Raw genomic sequence first — 22,468 nt, 5'->3', positions numbered from 1 at the left:
CTAACTCATCAAGAAAATATTTCCAAATCTCAATTTTCCTTATAACACTCTTGAATCTATTTCTCTCTCAATATTTGATGAATGGAGACATTTTTCACCTGCAAAAAAACACTTTAAAAACTGTCCGTAAGAAATATTTGCGGTTCTGAAAATCTTTCAATTACACAATTCCCCAAAGACGCCATAGAACCAGGATGACCACTTGTATTCTGTTCGGACGCCATCTCCTTTTTGCTGAAACGAACATTAGGAAAAAAATCTTTTAAATTTATTGACGAAACGTTTAATGAGAGAATATTTTCATTTAAAACGAACAACAAAACACATACAAGGGAAATGAAATATAGAGGAAACATTCAAAGTTTACTGTGTAAGTACAGATTAAAAAAGGAAGAACTTTATCAACATAACAAAGGGCATGGGTTGCCTAAGGTTACAGGATTGTTGGGACGACAATAAATACATTACAAAATATGATGGTACAGTTTCGCGTTAGTTTATTTTTATTGTTACAAAAGCCCCAGTCCCAAACCTATCAGGCACATTTTTATAATACATATAGTACAAAAAGCGTATGCTAAACTAATTTAAATGACTTATAGTAAACATACTCAAACAAGAATATATGAACATTTCTTCCTACAGCCTTTTTGGATTATTTGTATATAACTATTATCGGATTGAGGTTCAATGTTCAATACTAAAATTTTAAGATTTGACAGTGTAAACCAACATACCTCCTCCAACAAGAATCCCAAACAATAAGTTTCGAAATCTGAGGCGTAATATGAATTCAATTAAATGTAAACATTACAGAATATTAGAATGAGTTCAGTTATAACTAAGAAATCTTTACAATTTTAGCATTTGCAACAGGCTAATTCGAATCGAGAATAGTGATAAGGTCACATATCCAAATTTTGGAAATAACAACCTCAAATATTCCTGTAAAGAAAAATTTCCATACAATTCTTGAAATATTCAAAGTAAACTTCAATTATATATCAATTCAACATAATATAAAAAATTCAAGAAATTAAGAGATTCTTCACCAAAAGAAGAGAAAATTCGATTTGGCGTTTCTTCAATCACTTTCAGCGTTCAGGTTGAAATAAAAAATTACATTTCCTTCAGCAATCCAATTCACAATAATAACAAATTCTAAAATAGAGGGAAAACTTTTAATTAGCTCAACAAGAACTCTTCAATTTGCGAGGAAATCATCAGAAGCAAAATTTGAATTTAAAAGAGTTATTGATAACGACGGTCGATGTTTCAGTATAGAAATAAGTTGCTTTTACTGACCAGTCGACTCATTTTGGGAAAATTGCCTAACAATTCAAATGGCGACTAATTAACTGTACACATACTTCTACATAAAGAATTTTCACCGAAAAATCAACGATAATTTAGAAATGCGTACTGCCGATAAATCAACAAAAAGGTATGATGAATATTACCAATTAATTTCGAATGAATGTTGTTGCCTCAGGAACCTCAAACGAAATTTTCTGACATTTACAACAGTTTTGAATTACACATATAAATATATGTAACATATACTGACCATATACCAGAGTAGCAGAGCATGCTGATACCGTACATATATAAATTTCATTCAAATTGCAGTTCTTTACAATTAATTTCTATCACTCAAAATCACAGCAAATTTGTATGGTAATGTAACTGAACTTGAAAATTTCAAACTAAAATAACAACTGGGCATATCGAGGAAAAATGAACAATTGAGAACAATACGATTTTTCTTTCAAAATAACTGGAAAAGAGTAAGAAACCTGTGATGCACTGAAAATTATAAATAAATTATTGTTGCTTGAATTTATCACAGAATACCAAGAATCAATCTCAATCAATCTTCCAAATCTGTGCATGAAAAAAAATATATATATATAAACAGCATACAGTAATAAATAACAACAAAAAAAAATCTTCAATATGTTATCGCAGTATATTTCTTGAAATTTGTACAATATATTGAAGTAAAGAGAAAAATGTTGCAACATGAAAAAATTAATATAAAACAAGCATAGACAAGAAGACTTCATGGATTGACTTTTTTTTATTTGGAACAAAATCAATGGAAAATTCACTGGCCCTTAGCATTCAATCATCAAAATTTTTGTTTTGCAATTTGTATGACAATTCGAAGTCTAAAAAGCGCGTTAAATAATAATAAACTACAACAAACATTTCAAAATCTTAAAATGACCTTAGCACCTTAAAATGATCAAATTCATCAGTATAACAGAGCTAAGGGAAGAAAGACACTAAAAAAAATCAAGCATATTTTGTGATAATTAGATACCAAGAGCTATTAGGGAAATAAATACTGGTTTGATAAACATTAAAAAAAAGTGAATTAGTATAATCAATGAACAACATATATTTTATACAAGATTTCTAAGTCTAAACCCATATTTTATGTGGAGGAAATAACTATCAACCCAAAACTCAGAAGAGCCATTATGAATAATCATAAAAAAAATCATACTCTGACCAATCCGAATCATCTGAATCAGAGAAGAAAGATACTAGATCTTCTAGGTCATCCGCCAGGCTTTGCCAAGGGTTGGCTCTATCATCCAGAAAGTCCCAAAGGATGACATGCTGCAATTGTATGTAATGGTATATTGATGATAGCAAAAGGCATTTTATAATGGCAATTTAGAAAATACAATAACATATAAGTATATCAACACATTAAGACTCACTTGTAAAACATCTAGATCAGTATGATCGTAATTTCGACGTCTTCTTTGACGAGGTGGGGGTCCAACATCACATTTGGTGCCATCAGGAAAGGCATGCAAATAGAAACACTTGTTCCCAAAGGGACATTTGCCTGAGCCTTTCTTGAAGTATTTACAGTCTTTCTTTGCCAAAGCTTTCTTATAATCGTCGATAAGTTTATCTTTATCTTCTTTTGTATCCACCCAGTACATGCTGGGGCAAACAAAATCTGATGTGATTCTGCATTCGGGACAGGCTCTGTTGAAGAAGTTATAGTGAAATCCGTATTAGCGACATGAAGGGTTATCTCACCTGATAATTTTGTTCTCGAACTGTCTTGCCTGCCTCCACTTCCTAATACAAGAAAGGCAGAAACAGTGGTTGCAATTCGGCAAGATTCCAAATCGTTGTTCTCCAATGGCCTTTTCCATTATAACCTCGAAACAAACACCGCAAGATTTCTCTTTGGAGCGAGCTAATGCGAACGACAGTTCCATATCTTTCTCATGCTGCTCCACACACTCCTATAAGGAAGAACATTGTTATAAAACTGAATCTAAGCAACAAGTCAGATAAAAATTTACCACAAGGGTATACAAAAATACGAGATCCATGATCTATAAACACTGAAAACTGTGGTATAAGGGTCATATTGTTATAGTGTAAATAATTATGTTTATGTTCTGGAATATTCAATTAAATTACTTGTTTTTACACATAGCCACTTCCAATATAATAAAATGGTATAAAACTCACCTGGTGGTGTTTCTTCCGTTGTTCCTCATTGTACGGATGCATGACAGCTTTGCCGCACATATCGCACATTTCTCCATGTAAATTGCTGCATTCCCCAGGTGGATATCTGCAAAAACCTTCTTTAGAAACGTACGGGCACAAGCTCTGCTGGCTGAGATTAATAAATTCAGGAGTATCATCCATTGGATTTACTGCCTGAGCATAACTTTTTGGTTGTTTTGGTTGTGATGGCACAAATTCGGGTGCATTCACCCAATCTTTTTTATATATAGAAAAGCTCGTCTCCTGGGCCCCATTAGTGGCCTCCTCACATCTGGAAACAAACAAAAAGACCAATTGCTTCTGGTTATAAAATCAAGGGCGGACCACACCTAGGGCAAACTGAAATAAAAGCCTGCTCTTCTGCTGTATCAACAACAAAAGCAGAAATCTTATTAATCAACTGCAACTTTGAAGGAAGAAACTTCCCACCTATTGGCTGCAATTTCCAAACTTGAAGAAAAAAAATAAAACAGCACAGAAGATAATGAATCAAGCAAAAAAAAAACGGATTTCTGGGATGAGAATAGTTAATTGAGGCATTAAATTAGTAACAATGTTGTTGATATAAAATAACGATTCATTTGGCATCCACCTACTACGCTCAATCCAAGATTTGCTGCATAGTAGACCAACTGTTAGCAAATATTTCCCTAATGCGCACACTGAGGAACAAACAAGAATGGTGGAGTACGTAAAAAGGACTAAGAACCTATGTTCAATACTCAACGACGAAAACTTATTCAACTCCCCGACCTCCGATAATATCGGAAACGCTGAATATTAAGCAGTGTAATCATCAGATAAATATCAATAAGCATAGCAAAAGTGCCACCGAGTTTTGAAAAATCCAAGTCTGAACTATGGAGAACACAATGAATGGCTGAATGGCAAAAAGAAAGAAAACCATTCAAATCGAGATATCTGCATAAGTTATATGATGTATGGATATACAAATTTTCAAATGTGAACGCACGTTCAAGCAAATTCAGAAAGGATAAAAAAAGGGACAAAATTGCATGAATTCTCACCTTGGGCTATTCTTCGATGCATCATCAGAAAGGGAGCTCAAGGAGGAAGCTTGGTTTTCATCATCAATACTATTCGAATTTGAAGCTTCGTTCAAGGAAAACGAAGACTGGCTTGAAGTAGAAGGTTGATTGTGACTGAAAAACAAGTTATATTTATAGAACACATTTTTGAACAGGTAGAAATAGAATAGAACAGAAATAAGCCTCACCCAGAACTACTGGTACTTTTGGTACTTGTTCTTCGAACAGCATTGGAATTACGTATTGGGCTATGCCTGCTGTTTGTTGTTGCTGGTACATCATGGCTGAATTGACATTCGGAGCGTGTACAGTTACCACGTAGGAAAAAACGGCATGTTCTATGATTGCGAGAACGACTATTGCTCGCTTGGCTTTGTTCCCGATTACTGGAGTTTTTTACTTCATCTCTGGACCAGTTAGTTCTGAAATGAAAACAATGGCAGCATCCATTTTACCATAATTCCGATTACTAATATCCGGAAAAAAAGCATTCAGAACATATAGAATGTAGAATAGGGTATTTCTAAGAACCACCGCATCCTAGCTATAACTTAGCTATAGTGTTTGATGGAGGAATAATACGTCGTCCATGCTGAATGAAAAATACATTCAAATCGCAAGCACTATTTCCTTCCGTCTCGACCTTACAGCCGATGCCAACAATCGACCACAAAGTTAAGTAATAAATTGAATGAAAATCAATTGCCAACATCCAAGATAATCGAAAAAAAAATGCAAGTAATAGGATAAGCTTACTATGGTTTAATTCTGTTTCTTATCGCTAATAGACAAAACAGATTACTGCTACCTACCAGAAATAACAATTGAATATAATGAAAGGAATGCCATAAATATATTTATCAAAAGAGCAAAAATAATCGTCAATGGAAGGATACAGTATATTCGTGGTAGCGGATAAATTCAATAAAAATCAGAACGAGTTTCAAAAAACGCTCGACCCGCTAATACTGAACGTATTTTCACGTGAGAACAAAATATGAAGATTATATGGAAGATAAACCTTGATCAGTTCAATCAAAATCTTTACTGACCATACTATAGGTCTATTCGATGATACTACTACAATAACTACACTGAGCTACACTACTGCCCACAGTGCTGTAGCACTGAAATTCAAATATATTTCCCGCCTTCCATTAAACAACATAGATGTACAGTCTGTGTTGTGCAGGAATGAATGAGTTTATGGAAAAATTCGAAAGATATAACAAATAAAATAGGGGAAGAAGGGTCCTTATTCCGAAATCTACTAAGAAACCACGTTATCCATAGAATTCTTAATGCTCAAGTCTTTTATTTTTGACTAGGAGACGACATGACTAATATAATTCGCCATGTCATTCCTAGACCAGATAAAAAACATCCAACGGTTACCCAAAAATGAATGAATAGATTATTGTTGATGAGACAATGCGGTTTCCGATATCTACAATTGTAAAATGTCAAATGCAAGTGCACACATGAAATAATGTAAATAATTGAAATACCCAGAACCAAAAACTATTGTGGAAAGTCAATGAGAGAGTTGACTGTCAGTCTAAAGACCGAATTTATGAAAATAGTGTCCAGATTCTCAAAATTTTTCAGTGAAACTATTTCAAGATCATACAAGTAATTGCTACGATAGATCATAGAAAATTGAATTTTCTGACAGCCAATATGCAGAGAATAATAGTGTGTAGTGAAAATATTATTACGGTTCATATTTAAAGGGGTCCAGAAACTGATTGAATAACAATAAAGAATGAAACTATAAAAACCATCCCTGAACAAGAGCAAAATAATAGTTTTACAACCTTTACTGACGAAGTAGATCGGTTAATTTACGACATTCTTTTCAAAATATTCATTTGTGAAAGATAGGTACACCAAAACAAAAAGCTGTTACCACTAGTGGGTTCCATTATTTCAGTTTTCCTTCTGATTACAAACATAATATATGACTGTTACCTAAAACTGGTTGAGTGAGACAATTTTCCAACAAATATATATTCAGTTCTCATAATGGAACGTATATATTCGACATATGCAAATAAACAATACTTAGGAAAGGAGAAAAAAAGTAGATAATCTGCTTGATATTGTACAATGTGTCAAGAAAACCAAAATGTGACCTTCACTTATAATTCACATGAAAACATCAATTCCATTTGTTAAAAAATCATACTGCTGTTTAGAATTGTAAGTAGGGACTTAAGAAATAAGTATTGTACGAGACAGGTCATTTCCCCCCCATCATTTTTTATGTATGAGGCAATGTCGCTAAATATAACCATTTCCAAATCAAGCTAAAGTTTTCAACGGCCTCAATAAACATACTGAAAATTGCCAGAACACTTACTCAGAGTTAGAAACACACCTTCCCCGAAAATTTGATGTTCGTGTAGATTCCGCCATATTGACGGTTAGCAGTCAAAATTCTTAACCGTTTTCTGACCTAGGAATCGAATGACATGCTCCTGTTCCTTCAGATAGTAAATGTAGTACTGGTTATTTCTTCTATTTTCTGCTGCAAGCAACAATATTAACTGTACCAACTAAAAAAATTGTTTTCCTAAACACCATTAATATTGAAGCAGATGTACACACTTTTCGTTATAACAATCCAACAACTCAACAGAAATGCAACCAGTAACGAACAGAACGATTAATTAATGGCCCCTCCTCTATTTCCACTGTTGCCTATGTGAAAACTCTGAAAATCAGGAATTTTGCAATTTTCACTCTACTAGATACACTATTTTTTTTATTTTCATAGTATTAGGTATGTTGATGGACGGATCAATGATGTGAATATGGAGCAGAGCATTCACAATATGTAAACTAAATGTATAAATGAGAGAAATGTATACAGAAATTAAAAACCAAGAATAAAAATTACAAGCAATTTTAGTGAAACTTAGGTCAACTATTGTTTCAGAGTAAAAACAAGGAAAACAATCATTTCGTTGGTCTGTGTGTGTTATTTTTATGGGTAATTACCTTTAAAATTTCAAACTGAATAGTTACGCGCCAATACAAATACGGAGAAATGATCAGAAGTGCGTAAGTACAGCAACACTGCTTTCTACAACCATCATAAAACACAGAAAATAAACTAGTCATAGAAAACTAGAATTATGAAAACATTTAAACTTTAAACCACACTCTCATTTTAATATACTAAATATACTGAAACTTACAGTGTTCATGATTCTGAACAGAAATAAAAAACTGGTATATTCCAACAATTTCCATTGTATCGTGTCTCACATTGGTTTGAAACGCAGAGGCCAAAAGAAGAATAATTGAATAGAATAGCTAGAAAAAAAATATTTATTATTTATTTTGGAGATTGACATAGTCGAGCAAAATTGTAAATAATTATCTAATGGATGGAATTTGGATTCATACGATCATTTCCTCATAGAAGGTAGTATACAAATATCATAATGGAGGGATCACAATCATCTTCAAGTAGAGAAATAACTCGAGAAGAGTATATAAACAGCTTGAACCAGTGGCTTGATAGTGCCAGATTATGGGGTGAATATTCAAGACATTATTTCCTATGCTCCGGTTTGGCAAACGAAAATACACCTTCTTTTCCAAGTCCAAATCTTGATCCATCCAGATTAAGACAGCAGCAGCTGGGTGCACAAAATGGTCCTAGAAATCCACGTAAGTATTAGAATTTGTTCAAAATCATGATACGAAGTCAACAAACAAATTTTTTAAAGGATTTGCACCTGGAACCCATGAATTTGTTATTCCTCCTATGTGGAAGCGATTGGTTGCAGAGCTCCTAGACTTCGCAATACTGTTGATAATAAAATTGATATTGACATTTGCTGCTGTAGAAACCTTCAATTTTGTGTAAGTAGCTTAGACAGATTTTTAAGGCCTAAAAACACATATCTATCATTTCAGAACCGTTGAAAATTTGGGCCTTGCCACAATTGAAAAATATTTACAAAATCCAAGGATGGCAATGCAAATGTATATGGAGACATTGAGTTTAGAACTTTTGCATCGATGTGTTGTTTGTTGCTACGAGGTAAAATACAATTTTGTCTGGGAATTTTTTGTTGTGGAAAACGTACAAGAATCAGTTTATCATTTTCTTCTAGGTCTATTGGTTGAGAGGTGGGCTTTGTGCCACTCCAGGCAAAAGGTACATGGGATTGATGGTCATACAAGTTGATGATATCCTCCCTGTACCTGGCCATTTAGAAAATAAAGTGAGGGTAACTTCCTGTTCTAGTCTTGGATTCCAAAATGCATTAACAAGGGCCATTTTAAAAAACTTGTTTATAGCATTTCTGTTACCAATATGTGTCACCATGTACATCTTCCGATATAATCGTACAGGGTATGACTTAATGTCCAAAAGTCTTGTGGTTGAATATAATCCGAATGTGCATCCAATTGATTAATTACCAATTTTTTTTTATATGAGTAACAACATTGTTATATCAATAAATAAAATATTTTGTTACATTTTTGTTTGGAACGTTTATCCCCTCACAAACATTCATACATTCTTGTGAATACAAAATTCTCCCTGGAACAAAATAGACCACAAATAGACTGCATAGTTACAAAATGTAACAATGCCCAAAAAGTAACTATGACCATTAAGGTAGCCATATGCCCAAAAAGTAACTATGACTCTTTAAGGTAGTCATGGGCATTTGGCTAATTCAAGAAAGTCATAGTTACTTTTTGTAACTAAACTTGAAGTAGTATTCATGAAGATTCATTGTACCATTATGAAACCTGCATAAATGGCGCATATTTTCGCTGCTATTCATTAAATGGTCGAAGGGTGGAGGGATCTCAAACCTCCATTATTAAATGTTATGCAATCCAAAATACGCTTGTTATAAGTCGGGGTTCTTTGAAGAAAACAGTTGGGTTATGAAAGTGGTGTATTTATATTTATTCTTCAAGGGCAGTTCCCTTCCGTTTTTCAAGACTTTTCTGGTCTTCAAATGTTGGACCGTCCTTTCGATAAATTTCCTCCTAAAAACTAATATTATGTTCTAAAAATTAAATAATATTTACAATCTAATCAACTAGTTACTTAGCCAAAGTAGAAATTACAGTATATATTTGTAATTATTGTGAATTTAGAGATATTTGCATCAAATATACACATAAGGCCAATTAATACAGTAATATAATACACGACCCATCAAGCAGATTACTTTTCTCACAAGTAATTCCATTGATTCTATCCATTTATTTCTCAGTCAACGGTTTCTAAAAATATGTACATAAATTTCATTGCCTAATACGCAATTTCTCAACAAATATGATGAACTCGAACATACATCTTTGGTTTTCGATTGGAGTTCAAAAAAAAAACTCGATATGTAGCAAAAATCAACAGTTTTACACAAACAAACATCAGTATTGCGAATTCGGCGAATGCTGAGGACCTTGGCTTGGTCCAGCTTGAATTGGAGGCGACTGTCTTACTTCAGATCCAATCACGTTTCTCGTCATATAATTAGGAACGTTGCTGACCACTTGTGCTTTCCCGGGAAAATTCGACGACGGTCCTGGATTGTGATAATTGGCGTTACTTTGGTTTCTTCCAGCTGTTCCGTAGTTCCAAGCATAACAATTTTCCTCGTTCTGATTCGACGATTGAGCTCTACGTTGCTGCGAAGGGACTACACCGTACATCGACTCTGGTCGATTACTCCTGCAAGGTTTCGAATTTTCCTCGTACTTGGGATTCTGTTCGTACTTCGAACTACTTTCGTACTTGGCACTGCCTTCATTCTGGTTGCTTCTGTACATTATTCTTTCGGTGGTCGAGTAATTATCTGATCTGGAGGTACCGGACGGAGGTCCTCTGACACCGTACAAGCCTTCGACATTGTGTTGCTGAATTTGGTTTTGATTATTTTGGTTATGAACGTTCGTCTGATTCAGTCTCATAGGATATAGTGATTGTGCTGGAACTAAAGGACCAGGTTTAGGTATAACATCCCGATTTATTCCAGTGTTGGATTTAGCGTAAACCGATTGAGATCTATTCAGGTTTGCCCTGGTGAGAGGCGGGGATTTACAACATAAAGACTTGGTTCCTCCGTATAAGGATTCGACCCTTTCAAGTTGTTTAGAGGGTCCGGAGTACAAACCTACAGATGCCAGGCTAGCGCAATAACCAGGATGGCCATTGCCAATACCCCTGTAGTTATTATACGTAGACCCATGAAATTTTGGGACATTCGGTTTGTCCAAATCGTCGTAGCCATCTTCGTCCGATCTTATGCTCGAGGATTCTTCATCCTGCGTATCTTTGAGATGTTTTCGTTGCCGATGGGGGTTGAATATATATTCGTAAGTTATTCCAGCTGCTATTCCACCGATAACAGGACCCATCCAGTACACCCAATGGCTATCCCAACGGTTCAAAACGAACGAGGGGCCTAGTGATCTCGCAGGATTCAAATATGGCATCTGAAACGGAAAATATAAATAATTTTTATGGACAAATTATGACTGGAAGATTTTCCAGCTTACTACTACTTACGGAAACGAAACTACACGCCGAGTATGTGGCTCCGATGGTGAGAGACGAACTACTCATCCATTTTCTGTAAGTTTCCATTGAAACGAAATAGGAAAAAACAACGATGAACGTGAGGATCAATTCCACACCGAACCTTTCCCAAGGCGCCACACTTGAGGAATGATTTATAGTTGCAGATAGATTCGCTTGGTATCCAGGTACCGTCACACTGTAAGAAATATATGTAAAATTAAATTTTGAGTGAAATTATCGATTCTACAAAGTGGCAATGATGAGAATACCAACTGAATACCCTAAGTAAAGTCTATTTCTCTGTAATATTACCTCGGATGCTTCAAAGAAAACAGTTGAACTTTTTAGTTTATCCTACTATTTATCATATAAAATATTAGCATAAAGTTTAACAATGAGAGAAATACGTTGGTATAGCAGACAGTAACGAAAAAATCCAAAATTCTATGATTACTTAATAACCATTTTCTAATGGTTCACTCCATTTTATTTCATTTATATACATTTTGTTCAATTTTCGACGTCCTCCAGAGTTAATTCTAACGAGCTCCTCGAATATATGGGGGTGTGTACCAATTTATTTATGCGTACCAAGCGAACGATGAATGAAGTCAACAAAGGAATCTAATTCAATTCAGTTTAATTGAAGTAGTTGTGATAATCACTTTTGTATAAAGCCAATATACTCGCAATTGAATTACCTGCACAAAATAGAAATGGAAGACTTTTAATTAGAACTCTTCTGTTATATCATGATTTTCTCGATAAAGTTTCATGTTGAATATCAAATCAACTTTTTCTGGGACAATCTTGCTGTGATTTTTTTTATTGATTGGAAGGTGATAGATTTCAATGGATTTTTGTGTAGAAAACTTCCCTATTTTAGAGAGGTAGTACAGCTAAGTGTTTTTAGGACGGGGTATCCTCTATACGCGTACGGGATTTTTTATACATCCTTCGATACAGCCCAGGTTCCATTGAAAGAATGCATAGATATCCTGCGAAACTAAAGAAATTCTATATCAAGCACCTACACAAAATACAATACGGGACGGAGAGGGAAGTTTCTTGTGCCCTGTTTATTAACAAAGAAGAGGATTTTTCTACCTGAGCACATTGTCTGGCAAATACTCTGTAGATCTGAATGTAATAATCGCAGCTGTCGTGCTATAAGAGATTTCATGCTTGTTCAAATATACGAAGATCTAGAGGTTGAAAATGAAAAACTGTTCAATGGGGCACGAATGTGGTCAACTGCCGAAGAAATACAATAAGCATTTTGTAGTCATTTACGTTACATGAAATGAATGTGACGTTTACCACACGGAAGCAGCAACTTTCAATTTCTTTCAAGAACTCATCAAGTCGAAAGACTGGATTTTCAATATTTGTACAACTCAAATCCTCCGGAATGAAGAAGGAAATCCTACTTATCGAACTCGTATCTCCTCTTATTGAAGTTCCTTGATAAACATACCCTTATCTTCGTCCCTTATGGGAATAAGCCACAAGCGAAAGATAGCCGCTATGATGTGAAAAATATTGAATAACACTCCGCGGTGATAAGTTGCTTCAACAACTTAGCCCAAACTTTTATCATTAATGATTCAGCATAATTATACACATCTGAAATTTGATGAGAATACAAGATTAGTCATCAGGTTTGCAGCTTCAATAATAATGAAATGCTTCCTCGCCAAAATAAATTGTCACAATAAACGATATTTACCAAGACCAGTTGGTTTTATCCAGGAAACGTCTTTTTGAACAGCAAATAACTGCGTTGTCGAAAGCTACTAAATGAATGAAAACTTCTGCTATTGCATCCACCCCCCAAAAAAATCTTAACAAGTGTTTCAATCGATTGATTTATGCAACCTGGGTATCATGAATAACAAAAAGTAAAAAAAATGTTCCGAATATTAAGTTCGTGGGAAGCGACAAACAATGGTGCCCCATGAGGATCGGCGAACAAGTGCAGGGTAAGTTTATAAGAGAGGGGTGGGTTTGGTAACAATGATCACGCCGTTGTTTGCGAATTACAGTATATTGTCACACTTCATCCAGACCATACTGTGGTTAAAAAGGGGTTACTTATGGTTGGAATTGTCGCCTTATGTTGGAGTACTATTATTTTTTGGGTTATGATAGCTTGCGACAGAGCTGTCTCTTTGAATTGGTTGTGATATATGTGCATAATAATTTTAGCTATCTCCTGGTGTCAAGTGAATAATAAATCGGTTTTCTCCACGCTGGGTACTTTCTGAATTTAATATTGTCGAAATGATTGCAACATTCTGCCAAATTGCCATCCGAAAATTATTTCACTCAAATTATATTTAAAAAGGAGGACAGCTTTGGCGCTCCCACTGAAAAATTTTTCGAAAATCAATGAAACTTAAATATTTAAACTTCCTTTGTGAATTCGGAAACAAATACGTAACACCATTCGGTCATGACCAGTCAAAGAAGTGTTAAAAATAATTATTCAAGTTCCATCAACAAAAACCACCGACATATTCAAGACGTCAGTAGACCATAATGTTTCAAGATGTTTGGAGTGGATGTGCATATAAGATGGTGATCTAACACATGATATATAAGAGCATCTGCGCCCTATTAAACATCTCCGAAATCAAGAGAGCCAGGTGGTTGAGGTTGTGTGGCACACGTGTTCAAGACTACCTACTATGGGTCTATTTTCGTTCGTTTCCTATTCAGAAATTGCTACAGGTCTTAAAGGCTATAAAATAGAGAACATAATATATATTTATGGAGCTATTGACCGACCCATTTTCGATATGAATCTCTGATAGTGGCAATGCTACATTTCATTCGGAAACGAAACGTGTTTGCGAATCCAAAAATGGATAACCAAGTATATCGATTTTGGTTGATGATTTCGAATAATGAACATCAATTTCTAATAGAGCTCGATAAAAATAACAACCCTCCTGGAATAACAAAGTTTTTGTTTCGAGACATGGATAGCAAAAAAGAATAAAAAATTTCATCCGCCATCCGGGCTTCTCAAAAACTACTGGGGGAGCTCGATTCCCCCACATTTCCTCTTCTATCATTACGAAGTCTATAAAACTGAGAAGTGAAAAAGTGTTTTTTTCAATAAAACCCAATTCGAAGTTTCTGGTCCTATACTAATTTCAAGCTATCAGATATGCATACTTATATTCAATTAGACTTAATTCCCAGAAGAACGTGGCTAACATTTTCCCGTGTCCAAATCAACATCCCCTCGCGATGCGGGTTAAAATGGCCAATTTTAAGCCGTGGGAAAGTTAATGACCGCTATTGGGGTTCGATTAAGTTGATTTTACAATCACTGAGCTGATACTGAGTTTCCCATGTCTCTGAGGTATTATTTACAGTTAATCCCCCAACGATTTAGATTGAAAGGTCGCGTGGATTGATGCGAGATAAGGGATGGGAAAAATTCGACTGCATTGCACGTGCTGCATCCGGAAAGATGACAGTTCCAATGATATATGGGTAAATTTTTTATATTTGAATTTTATACACCAGAAAATTTTCAAAGACAAAGTAAGCCGAACCTTGATATGTAATTTATTCATGCATTTTTAATTTCCTCCTACATCGTGTCGTGAAAAATCGACACTCAGAATTTTTTTCCACATCCTGTATGGCAACTTCATATTGCCTGAATGAATATGCACGTCCTCCGAGGTCAAGGGTATTAATTCGAAAGTACACATGGTGGATATGAAGAAACGCTCGCGAAGACTACCGTCTAGAGCCCTAAATTGAAAACAATTTCAACTCGTTGGTGATGCTAGTTTAACTTTCATCTGGTCCGCATCTGCTGCCGATTCTTGTCGAGTATAATGACCCTCAGTTTTACACATCAATTAGATCAAGAATGCGTATGTCGTCACATGACCGCAGTGAATTTTTTCGCTCCTCTTGAAAGTTTGGGAGATAGAAACAAAAAATATCAGAAAAAAAATCTTCGCTATTTAATTAAGAGTAGTAGAGGATTCAAACTTTGTCACTTTTTCGAGTTTCATTAGCAGAGCTCTGAGTCAGTTGACAAGAATTTTCCCATTGAAAAGTATTTTTTATAATTTGCCAGATATTTTCAACCTAAAATAATTCACCTAGAGGATCGTTGCGGAATGGCGCTCAATTTTTATGCCAGATTCTTTTATCTTCAATAGTTCTTGAGAAGAAAACCGAAATATTTTCAGTTGGTTCGTAGAAAGTTTCATTATTGGACAAACTTAATGCCAGATGGAATAATATTATAATATAGCTCGATTTTCTTTCGACCCAGAGGGAAAATTTTCCACAAACGTAAGATTTCCAAAATATTTCGAGATATACAAAAATACCAAATTGAAATTTTCGATCATGGAAATATCGTGGAAGCTTCCAGAGATGTCTGTAATGAAATCAGTTCTTGCGGGTCGAGATTAGAATAACAATTTTGTCGGAGGAATGTATAAGAATGTAACAGCTGAACGAAAAGAGCAGGTGATACCAAACCTTCTTGACAGATGGTTGTAAATGATGTCTACCTTTGCCTGGCTGCCATACCTCCACCGACCCAACGCAGTGGCGGAGGTCGTACCTACACATTTTGCGACAGGTATGCCAATTAAGAGCGGTACCTCTCTTTTGTCCAGATAGGTGAGGAGCAGACCTACCACCTACCCACTCTTACCCAAATTTGCAAATATCGATATGGTCTATCTCCATAAGAACTGAACGTTCGAAAATTGCGATATTGTAAATATATAAATAATGAGTATATAAAAAAAGAATTTACCGGTGAAATTTGAAATCAATTTATTGTTCAGTAGATATGAAAAATTTTTCTGAATGAAAATTCCATCAAGGTCTCTGGAGATACGAGAGATAGGAAAAAATCGAAATGAATCAAGTTTTCTTTCATGAATGGAAGTGACTTTCAAGGGAATTCTACAAGAAACCTTTTGGAATTCAATTTTAATGGGTTCTTCAGTTGGTATCATTTTATCAAGGGTTAAATTAGTTTCATCGAATTACTATGGAATAAATTTAATTCGATGAGAGGTAGAGAGATGCATTGAAGATCATACCTGTACAAGAATGCTGTTCCTGCTATCGCACCCCCACATTGAGCAATAACGTATAAGGCGGTTCGCAACATAGTTATATGTTTAGTAACACCCATCGCGATTGTAACTGCAGGATTAACGTGTGCACCTGAAAAAAAAAATTGTAAAATGAAGACGCTGCTGCTTCTTAAGATATTCAATTCTTATACGTGAATCTATATCTATATCATCTATAATTTTGATTCAATTTACCTGATATATGCCCAAAACATTGGGTCAAAGAAGTCATCGCAAAACCAGAAGCTAGGGCTGTTGCTAGCAACATCGAAGAAATTGAGGCTCCTACACCAGCTCCAGCAACTGCTCCACAAACAACGAAAACGTATACAAAACTGGCCATACATTCTGATATCACTGATCGCCAAAATTCGAGGGTCCTTATTTCAACTCTAACCGGTATTTTTGAAGGTTTAATTTTCAAACTATCATTATTATTTTTCAAACTTTCTAACTTTTCGAAAATTGTCACCAAGTGGTATTCTACGTTGTGTTCACTCATGTTAAAATTATCGTCTGCCATTTTTATAATAATTATTAAAATGTATATATATATTGCAGACCTCAACAGTCTTTTTGCATATTATTGCACTTGACACTTGATCGAACACCGGACGACGACTTCTGCGAGGCGCGTTGCAAATCTAAATCGCACTAGGTCAAATTCAAAAACATCACATGGAGTGCTGCATGAATCTACCCCCCCCCAATTTATCCCTATCCAATAGGGTGTTCGCTGAAGCTCGCTCTCATCATCATCAGGAAAGCTCTTGCTCAACAGCGGAACATTGAGTATACAGCACCTAATACACTTGAATGTATTACGGGTAGCATAGCTTGCGTCTATGGCTAGAACCCCCGATGTCTTCAGTAGGTACTATCATTGGGTATTCAATACAATAGTACTATTTCGTGCAATAATCAAAAAGTCCTTTCCACTTTCCAGCTCAGTTCTTAGTCGATATGAACTTTTGATCAAGTTAAATCAAATTTGAATTGTTTTTTCGAAAATAATCGCACCGACAAATACACCCGCAACATCAAATGATTAAAGGATCTCCTACTAGAAATCAACTCTTGAGTTCAATGGATTCAAAATGAAAAACAGCATATGCAACAAACAAAACATTCTATCGCTTAGAGATTGCATCACGATTGAGTGATTACCACACATCACATATATGGAGAGTACCATTGGTGGAATCACCAGTGAATCATCTTTGGAGGGTACCCTCCAGAGACTTTCTGGTACCCTTCACATTATTCACCAGCAAAATTTCAAAATCTATGCTCTTAAGTGATGTATTTTAGACAACTCACGAATGTCAACAGATAACATACATTCATGTCAGTGTTTGATAAACTTCACTGGAATGTATTCTTCCTTCAATTGAGTTGAATTATTGGGTCATTATTGCAATTAAATGAATGCGAAGATGTTCAAGGGAAACTATCTTAACTTTTATTAATGAAACAATGAATATTAGCTCTCACTCAGCTTGTGGTAAAAGGGAAAATGTTGAAATTTGGTTCCAAACATGACAGTAATATTATTTATAAATGTACAGTTAGATTATTAGAGGATACAGAGATATTGGAATGCGAATATAGGGTAAAATTCACATTGCTGTAGATGAAATCAGTTTCCTAATTTTAATATTTTGCAGTTACATCATAAGGGTAAATATCTATTGGAATATGTGTGCCAACAGTTGAATTTGGTTGAACAAGATTATTTTGGGCTTCGATATGTTGATATTACGAACCAGAGGGTGAGAAATCCCTTGATTAAGGATTAATCAAATGGCCAATAATCGTAATATTTTTCAGCATTGGTTAGATTTGGAGAAATCCATATATAAGCAAGTTAAAGACTTAGATCCTGTATTATTCAGCTTTCGTGTAAAATTTTACCCACCCGATCCTTTCAAATTGAAGGAAGAGATTACACGCTACCAAATTTTTTTACAATTAAAGCGAGATTTATTACATGGAAGGTTGTGTTGTCGCAATGAAGATGCAGCAATGTTAGCTGCTCTTGTGATACAAAGTACATCTTCAATTTGAATTGATAATTCTCAGAAATAATATTTTACTATTCAGGTGAACTTGGAGATTATGATCCAGACATCCATGAGGGAAATTATGTTTCTGATTTGAAAATATTATTGAAACAAACACCATCAATTGAAGAAAAAGCAATGGAAATTCATCAGAAGCAATTAAAAGGGGAGGATCCGTCCCAGATTGAAAATAAATTTTTAAAAGTAGCATGTCCTCTAGATACCTACGGTATAGATCCACATCCAGTAAAGGTAAACTAGATTTGGAACCTTGATGTAGGATATTTTTGTAATACTTTTTTTACTGCAAATGGTAGTTCACCTTTATAATTAGTTTCAGGATCATAAAAGTAATGTCTTATACCTCGGAATCAACTATACTGGAATATTAACCATTCAAGGTAGTAAAAAAACACACCATTTCAAATGGTCTGATATACAAAAATTGAATTATGAAGGTAAAATGTTCATCATACATCTTGGAGTTAATGAGGTAAAACTTTTGAAGAAAGCAATGAGTTTTTTGATCATGCAATTTCTCTTTCAAGAAGAAGCATACTGTGGGTTTCAAATGTGCAACAGGGGCTTCATGCAGACATATTTGGAGGTGTGCTGTAGAACAGATGTTATTCTTCACGTAAGTTCAACTCAAATTGGACCTATTTTCTGTCTTTTTACATTTACTGAATATTTAATCAAAAAACAATATAATCATCTGATTCAGTCCAAACTTCATGTAACTTTTACTTATAGCTTGCCAACTGGATCTGATAGTAGGGCTGTGGTAACAGGAGGAGGTTTATTTTCTTGGGGCACAAAGTTCAAATACAGTGGAAGAACAGAGAGGGAGATAATGGAAAGTTCAAATTCGTTGAGTAGGGAAGAACCCTCTATCAAAAGAACTTCTAGTTTGCGTCGTAAAGCTTCTAGTGTACCTGCTACTCCATCAACACCTTTACAACCACACTTAGGTAAATTCTAAAATCTGGTAACCACTATTTTTCGATTTAAATTTCATGAAATTTTGCTATATATCACTAAAATGAACGGTTCATTACACAACGTTTCCTGTGGATCCCCCTCCTTATCCCCCGATATGTTTTAAAATTTCTTAACAAAAAAAAAACAACACAGATTTTTTAAAGCCAACAAATATCTCAACAGGTTATAGTACATTACCAAGATCCAGCCAATCAGACTCTGGTGGCTCAAGAATGGAAACTAGCAGTAGTACGGGATTTCTCACTAACCTAGACAATTTTCCAATTTATAGTGATGTAGCTGCCTTAGAAACTGTAACAGAAGATCATGAAACTTTAGGATTGCCAAAATTACACACTTCAGGTAGTAAAGACAAATAAATAAGTAACTAAAGCTAAATTTTCTTTCATTTCAGTATTGAAGGACGATTCTATCGACCATTTCAGCGATTACTACATGAAAGATTCATTTGATCACTCATCGTCTGAATCTCAGCTTATTGATAGTAGTTTCAAAGATACAACTAATTTATCATATAGATCAAGCCGCAGTCAAACTCCCCAGCTTTCTCACTCTCAGGTCGATGGTAGAATATGCTTGCCAAACTCGTCTCATCATGTTTCTACTAATATAAAGAAAATTAAAAAAATTTATATGATCAAAAGGCTTATACCAATTTCTATTGTGGTAATTGTATTTGTTATTATAACCACCATTGTGATTTGTGAAACTGATCTTGGAAATTTAGGAGGCTTCAAAGAAATTCCAGAAATGATATCTCTTAGATATCAGTTCTATGAACCAATTAAACAGTATTTCAAGAGCAAAATTTCTTCTTGAATATGCATAGTTACAATCACCAATAAGAACTTATTTTGTTTTGGATTGCTTTCAAAACTATTTCAGATCTCTGTTATTGAGTCAATTTGAGCTCGAATCAGAATGGATTTCAGTAAGTCAATTCAACTCTGATTATGGTATTCACAATTTCCCTAGTTCTTCTAGAGCAAAAATGTAGTTTTCACATCTTGAAACAGCATTCTAGGACATCAAAATGTATTAAGATAGTCCGGAGACAGGTGATAATTCAAAAATAAGAACGATTTGTTAATTGAAAAGATAATAATGCACTGTTTCATCACTGGAAAAAGTTGTGCTATTCTTTGTGTTTATGAAGAACCAAGGAAATGATTACATTCAGGGAAAAAACCTGCAAGTGTTCCTTAACACCATCTGGAAGTACTGAAAAAAGTATACAATCTCATACATTCCAATGCTTTCTTCAATTATAGCTTTTGTAAGTTTTTTCTTGAAAAAACACAATGCACTAAGAATTGGTAAAGGTATATAATTGAAAAAAAGACAATTTTTATTATGTGATTCTTAAGCTTAGTCACCTTGCGTACAAATTAATGATATAGCAATAAGAAATGTTTTTTTACTCTTTTTGAAAGTATTTTTTATTTTTGGTACTTATGAGAAATGAATAATAAGACGTGAAAGTTTCTCTGCACTCGATTGTTATTGAAATTTCAAACTTGTTTTGTGTTTCTTACTGTTTGATGAAGGAATTAAGAAAGATGTCCTTAAATGTACGACATATTTTTTAGGGCACAATATGTCTTTGCGATTGTTGATGTTTAATGTTTTTGAAATAGCAATTTCATTAAGTTTCATCTCATTACTGTTGGCTCATTTGTAATGTAATTCCATATATGTATATTTCAATGGAACAAAAATACCAAATTAAATACAGAAAGTGTGTTTCTCATACTTTTGTTCAAATAATATTTCAAACCATCCAATATGAAACTATGAGTCACCATGAGTTTTTTACTATGGTCAAAATTTTCCTGAAGAAGGAGTCATGTGAAAAAATGCAATTATGTCCATGACACATTGTTTTTCCATATTATTTGGGAAATTTATTAAATCTTTCATAATACTCATCACCGATTCTTTCACATTCTTCTATATAATGTAGTTTTATATAAAGTAGATTCATCAGGGGGTGGGATTCGTTCGAAAAGCAATAATTTATTCTAACTAGAAAATTGTTTCTACCGCTGTTTAGAAATATGTGGATTGATTGCTTTATGAAATGGTTTGGATGTAATGTGCAAAATTGTTCCTCAGTTATTTTTGTGAATAATTGCATTAAATACTTTCCAAAATAAGTTTTGATTTCAATCTCAAATCGAAAAAACCACTGCTTATCTAACATAATTCTGTGAGATGAGCACTGTTACCTACCGAAAATCATAACTCATTGGCATAGCTGAGTAAAACAAAAACTATTATTTTAATATTATTGAACCCACTAATCCCTTATTCCTCAAAATTCTACCCTTGGAATCGAAGGTGAAAAAAATCATTGATTGGAAATGAGACGCGTAGATTCCGAAAAAACGAATTAAAAAAAATTACACATTCATTCATAACTCCCGAAGTTTCATTTGCGACCCCTCATTTTGTATTTTTTTCCTTCAAAGTCTGTCACTTTCGGTTTGTATAGGGGTGATTGGAAAAGTTGAAAATTAAAAAAAAACCCAGGCTCAAGGACCTTATAGGTCGATAGCCTGTTGCTTGCGAGCAATGACGTTGGGTTATCAAATTATATGTTTACTGCGGGTTCGAAACACACTAAAATCAAAAAATATCTAGAGTCAAGAAACAAATGAAGGAAATTACTTAAAGGGGGAAAAAATTCTTCAAAAAGCCTACTTTATTGTTTCATTTTTGATATTCAGTTGAGATTGAGCATTCTTGGTGGACTACAAAATACTTGAAATATCGTATGTTTATTATGAATAAGTAGCTTATTTCTTGCTCTTAAATTTTTATCGCATATGAGGTGTAACAGGTTAAAGATCGCTGATAAACCCGTAATGATGATGGACGAGATCATCAAAAAGTAAAATAATGCACAAAAATTTAAAGACTGTGATTTTTTTGTATGGAAACCAATACAGATACATTCTTTTACTCCTAGAAAACTATTTCGGATCTCAGACGCGGTTTTCGGTAAAATTAAATTTTTATTTTTCCAATTTTTCTTTTCAAGTTCACTTGGAAACGCACTTTGTAGTGCTCTTGTTTGGTTTTTTGGAATAGAAAAAACACCCAACTTTA

The 22,468-nt window shown here is 34.4% G+C and overlaps 4 protein-coding genes across 7 annotated transcripts; 2 read left to right on the top strand and 2 right to left on the bottom strand.

Annotated features, from left to right (window-relative positions):
- Nucleotides 1–350: 350 nt before the first annotated feature.
- On the bottom strand, nucleotides 351–7,286 carry LOC123321285 (probable E3 ubiquitin-protein ligase makorin-1). 3 transcript variants are annotated; one of them, XM_044908749.1, is made up of 8 exons: nucleotides 7,209–7,286; nucleotides 6,961–7,128; nucleotides 4,787–5,020; nucleotides 4,578–4,712; nucleotides 3,508–3,820; nucleotides 3,064–3,275; nucleotides 2,733–3,009; nucleotides 351–2,628 (listed from the first exon to the last, which is right to left on the bottom strand). In XM_044908749.1, exons 2-8 carry the CDS (start codon nucleotides 7,014–7,016, stop codon nucleotides 2,485–2,487), a joined length of 1,371 nt encoding a protein of 456 aa, XP_044764684.1. In that variant the 5' UTR covers nucleotides 7,017–7,128; nucleotides 7,209–7,286; the 3' UTR covers nucleotides 351–2,484. The 3 variants fall into 3 exon arrangements, with proteins under 3 accessions (XP_044764684.1, XP_044764683.1, XP_044764685.1); XM_044908748.1 differs by having other exon boundaries at nucleotides 7,182–7,249; XM_044908750.1 differs by having other exon boundaries at nucleotides 3,508–3,613; nucleotides 6,961–7,260.
- A 500-nt stretch (nucleotides 7,287–7,786) lies between these two features.
- LOC123321287 (protein FAM8A1) lies at nucleotides 7,787–9,098 on the top strand. Its single transcript, XM_044908751.1, has 4 exons — nucleotides 7,787–8,279; nucleotides 8,339–8,474; nucleotides 8,529–8,655; nucleotides 8,729–9,098. Exons 1-4 carry the CDS (start codon nucleotides 8,051–8,053, stop codon nucleotides 9,032–9,034), a joined length of 798 nt encoding a protein of 265 aa, XP_044764686.1. The 5' UTR covers nucleotides 7,787–8,050; the 3' UTR covers nucleotides 9,035–9,098.
- A 419-nt stretch (nucleotides 9,099–9,517) lies between these two features.
- On the bottom strand, nucleotides 9,518–17,348 carry LOC123321455 (neurogenic protein big brain). Its single transcript, XM_044909062.1, has 4 exons — nucleotides 16,488–17,348; nucleotides 16,257–16,383; nucleotides 11,149–11,356; nucleotides 9,518–11,075 (listed from the first exon to the last, which is right to left on the bottom strand). Exons 1-4 carry the CDS (start codon nucleotides 16,813–16,815, stop codon nucleotides 10,011–10,013), a joined length of 1,728 nt encoding a protein of 575 aa, XP_044764997.1. The 5' UTR covers nucleotides 16,816–17,348; the 3' UTR covers nucleotides 9,518–10,010.
- Nucleotides 17,349–17,500: 152 nt separating this feature from the next.
- LOC123321456 (FERM domain-containing protein 5) lies at nucleotides 17,501–20,864 on the top strand. Of its 2 annotated transcripts, none has more exons than XM_044909064.1 (9): nucleotides 17,501–17,904; nucleotides 17,960–18,064; nucleotides 18,123–18,342; nucleotides 18,396–18,607; nucleotides 18,690–18,848; nucleotides 18,907–18,992; nucleotides 19,109–19,326; nucleotides 19,520–19,699; nucleotides 19,752–20,864. In XM_044909064.1, the coding sequence occupies exons 1-9, from the start codon at nucleotides 17,809–17,811 to the stop codon at nucleotides 20,174–20,176; spliced, it is 1,701 nt and encodes a 566-aa protein (XP_044764999.1). In that variant the 5' UTR covers nucleotides 17,501–17,808; the 3' UTR covers nucleotides 20,177–20,864. The 2 variants fall into 2 exon arrangements, with proteins under 2 accessions (XP_044764999.1, XP_044764998.1); XM_044909063.1 differs by having other exon boundaries at nucleotides 17,503–17,904; nucleotides 18,904–18,992.
- The last annotated feature ends 1,604 nt before the right edge of the window (nucleotides 20,865–22,468 follow it).

This window comes from Coccinella septempunctata, chromosome X (genome assembly GCF_907165205.1).
Source record: "Coccinella septempunctata chromosome X, icCocSept1.1, whole genome shotgun sequence".
In the NCBI taxonomy this organism is placed as follows: domain Eukaryota; kingdom Metazoa; phylum Arthropoda; class Insecta; order Coleoptera; family Coccinellidae; genus Coccinella; species Coccinella septempunctata.
Note: the sequence above shows the minus strand (reverse complement) of the source record. Positions and strands in the feature narration are given on the sequence as shown.

Coding starts and splice junctions, on each gene's coding strand:
- LOC123321285 (XM_044908749.1), bottom strand. CDS start 7,016: ATGGCGGAATCTACACGAACATCAAATTTTCGGGGAAGGTGTGTTTCT. Junction 4,713..4,786: donor AAAAGTACCAGTAGTTCTGG/GTGAGGCTTATT, acceptor CTTGTTTTTCAG/TCACAATCAACCTTCTACTT. Junction 2,629..2,732: donor CTGATCTAGATGTTTTACAA/GTGAGTCTTAAT, acceptor ATACAATTGCAG/CATGTCATCCTTTGGGACTT.
- LOC123321287 (XM_044908751.1), top strand. CDS start 8,051: ATGGAGGGATCACAATCATCTTCAAGTAGAGAAATAACTCGAGAAGAG. Junction 8,475..8,528: donor GTAGAAACCTTCAATTTTGT/GTAAGTAGCTTA, acceptor CTATCATTTCAG/AACCGTTGAAAATTTGGGCC. Junction 8,656..8,728: donor GTGTTGTTTGTTGCTACGAG/GTAAAATACAAT, acceptor ATTTTCTTCTAG/GTCTATTGGTTGAGAGGTGG.
- LOC123321455 (XM_044909062.1), bottom strand. CDS start 16,815: ATGGCAGACGATAATTTTAACATGAGTGAACACAACGTAGAATACCAC. Junction 11,357..16,256: donor GGAACAGCATTCTTGTACAG/GTATGATCTTCA, acceptor TATTTCTTACAG/TGTGACGGTACCTGGATACC. Junction 11,076..11,148: donor CGGCGTGTAGTTTCGTTTCC/GTAAGTAGTAGT, acceptor TTTCCGTTTCAG/ATGCCATATTTGAATCCTGC.
- LOC123321456 (XM_044909063.1), top strand. CDS start 17,809: ATGTTGAAATTTGGTTCCAAACATGACAGTAATATTATTTATAAATGT. Junction 18,065..18,122: donor TTGATATTACGAACCAGAGG/GTGAGAAATCCC, acceptor AATATTTTTCAG/CATTGGTTAGATTTGGAGAA. Junction 18,608..18,689: donor TAGATCCACATCCAGTAAAG/GTAAACTAGATT, acceptor CTTTATAATTAG/TTTCAGGATCATAAAAGTAA.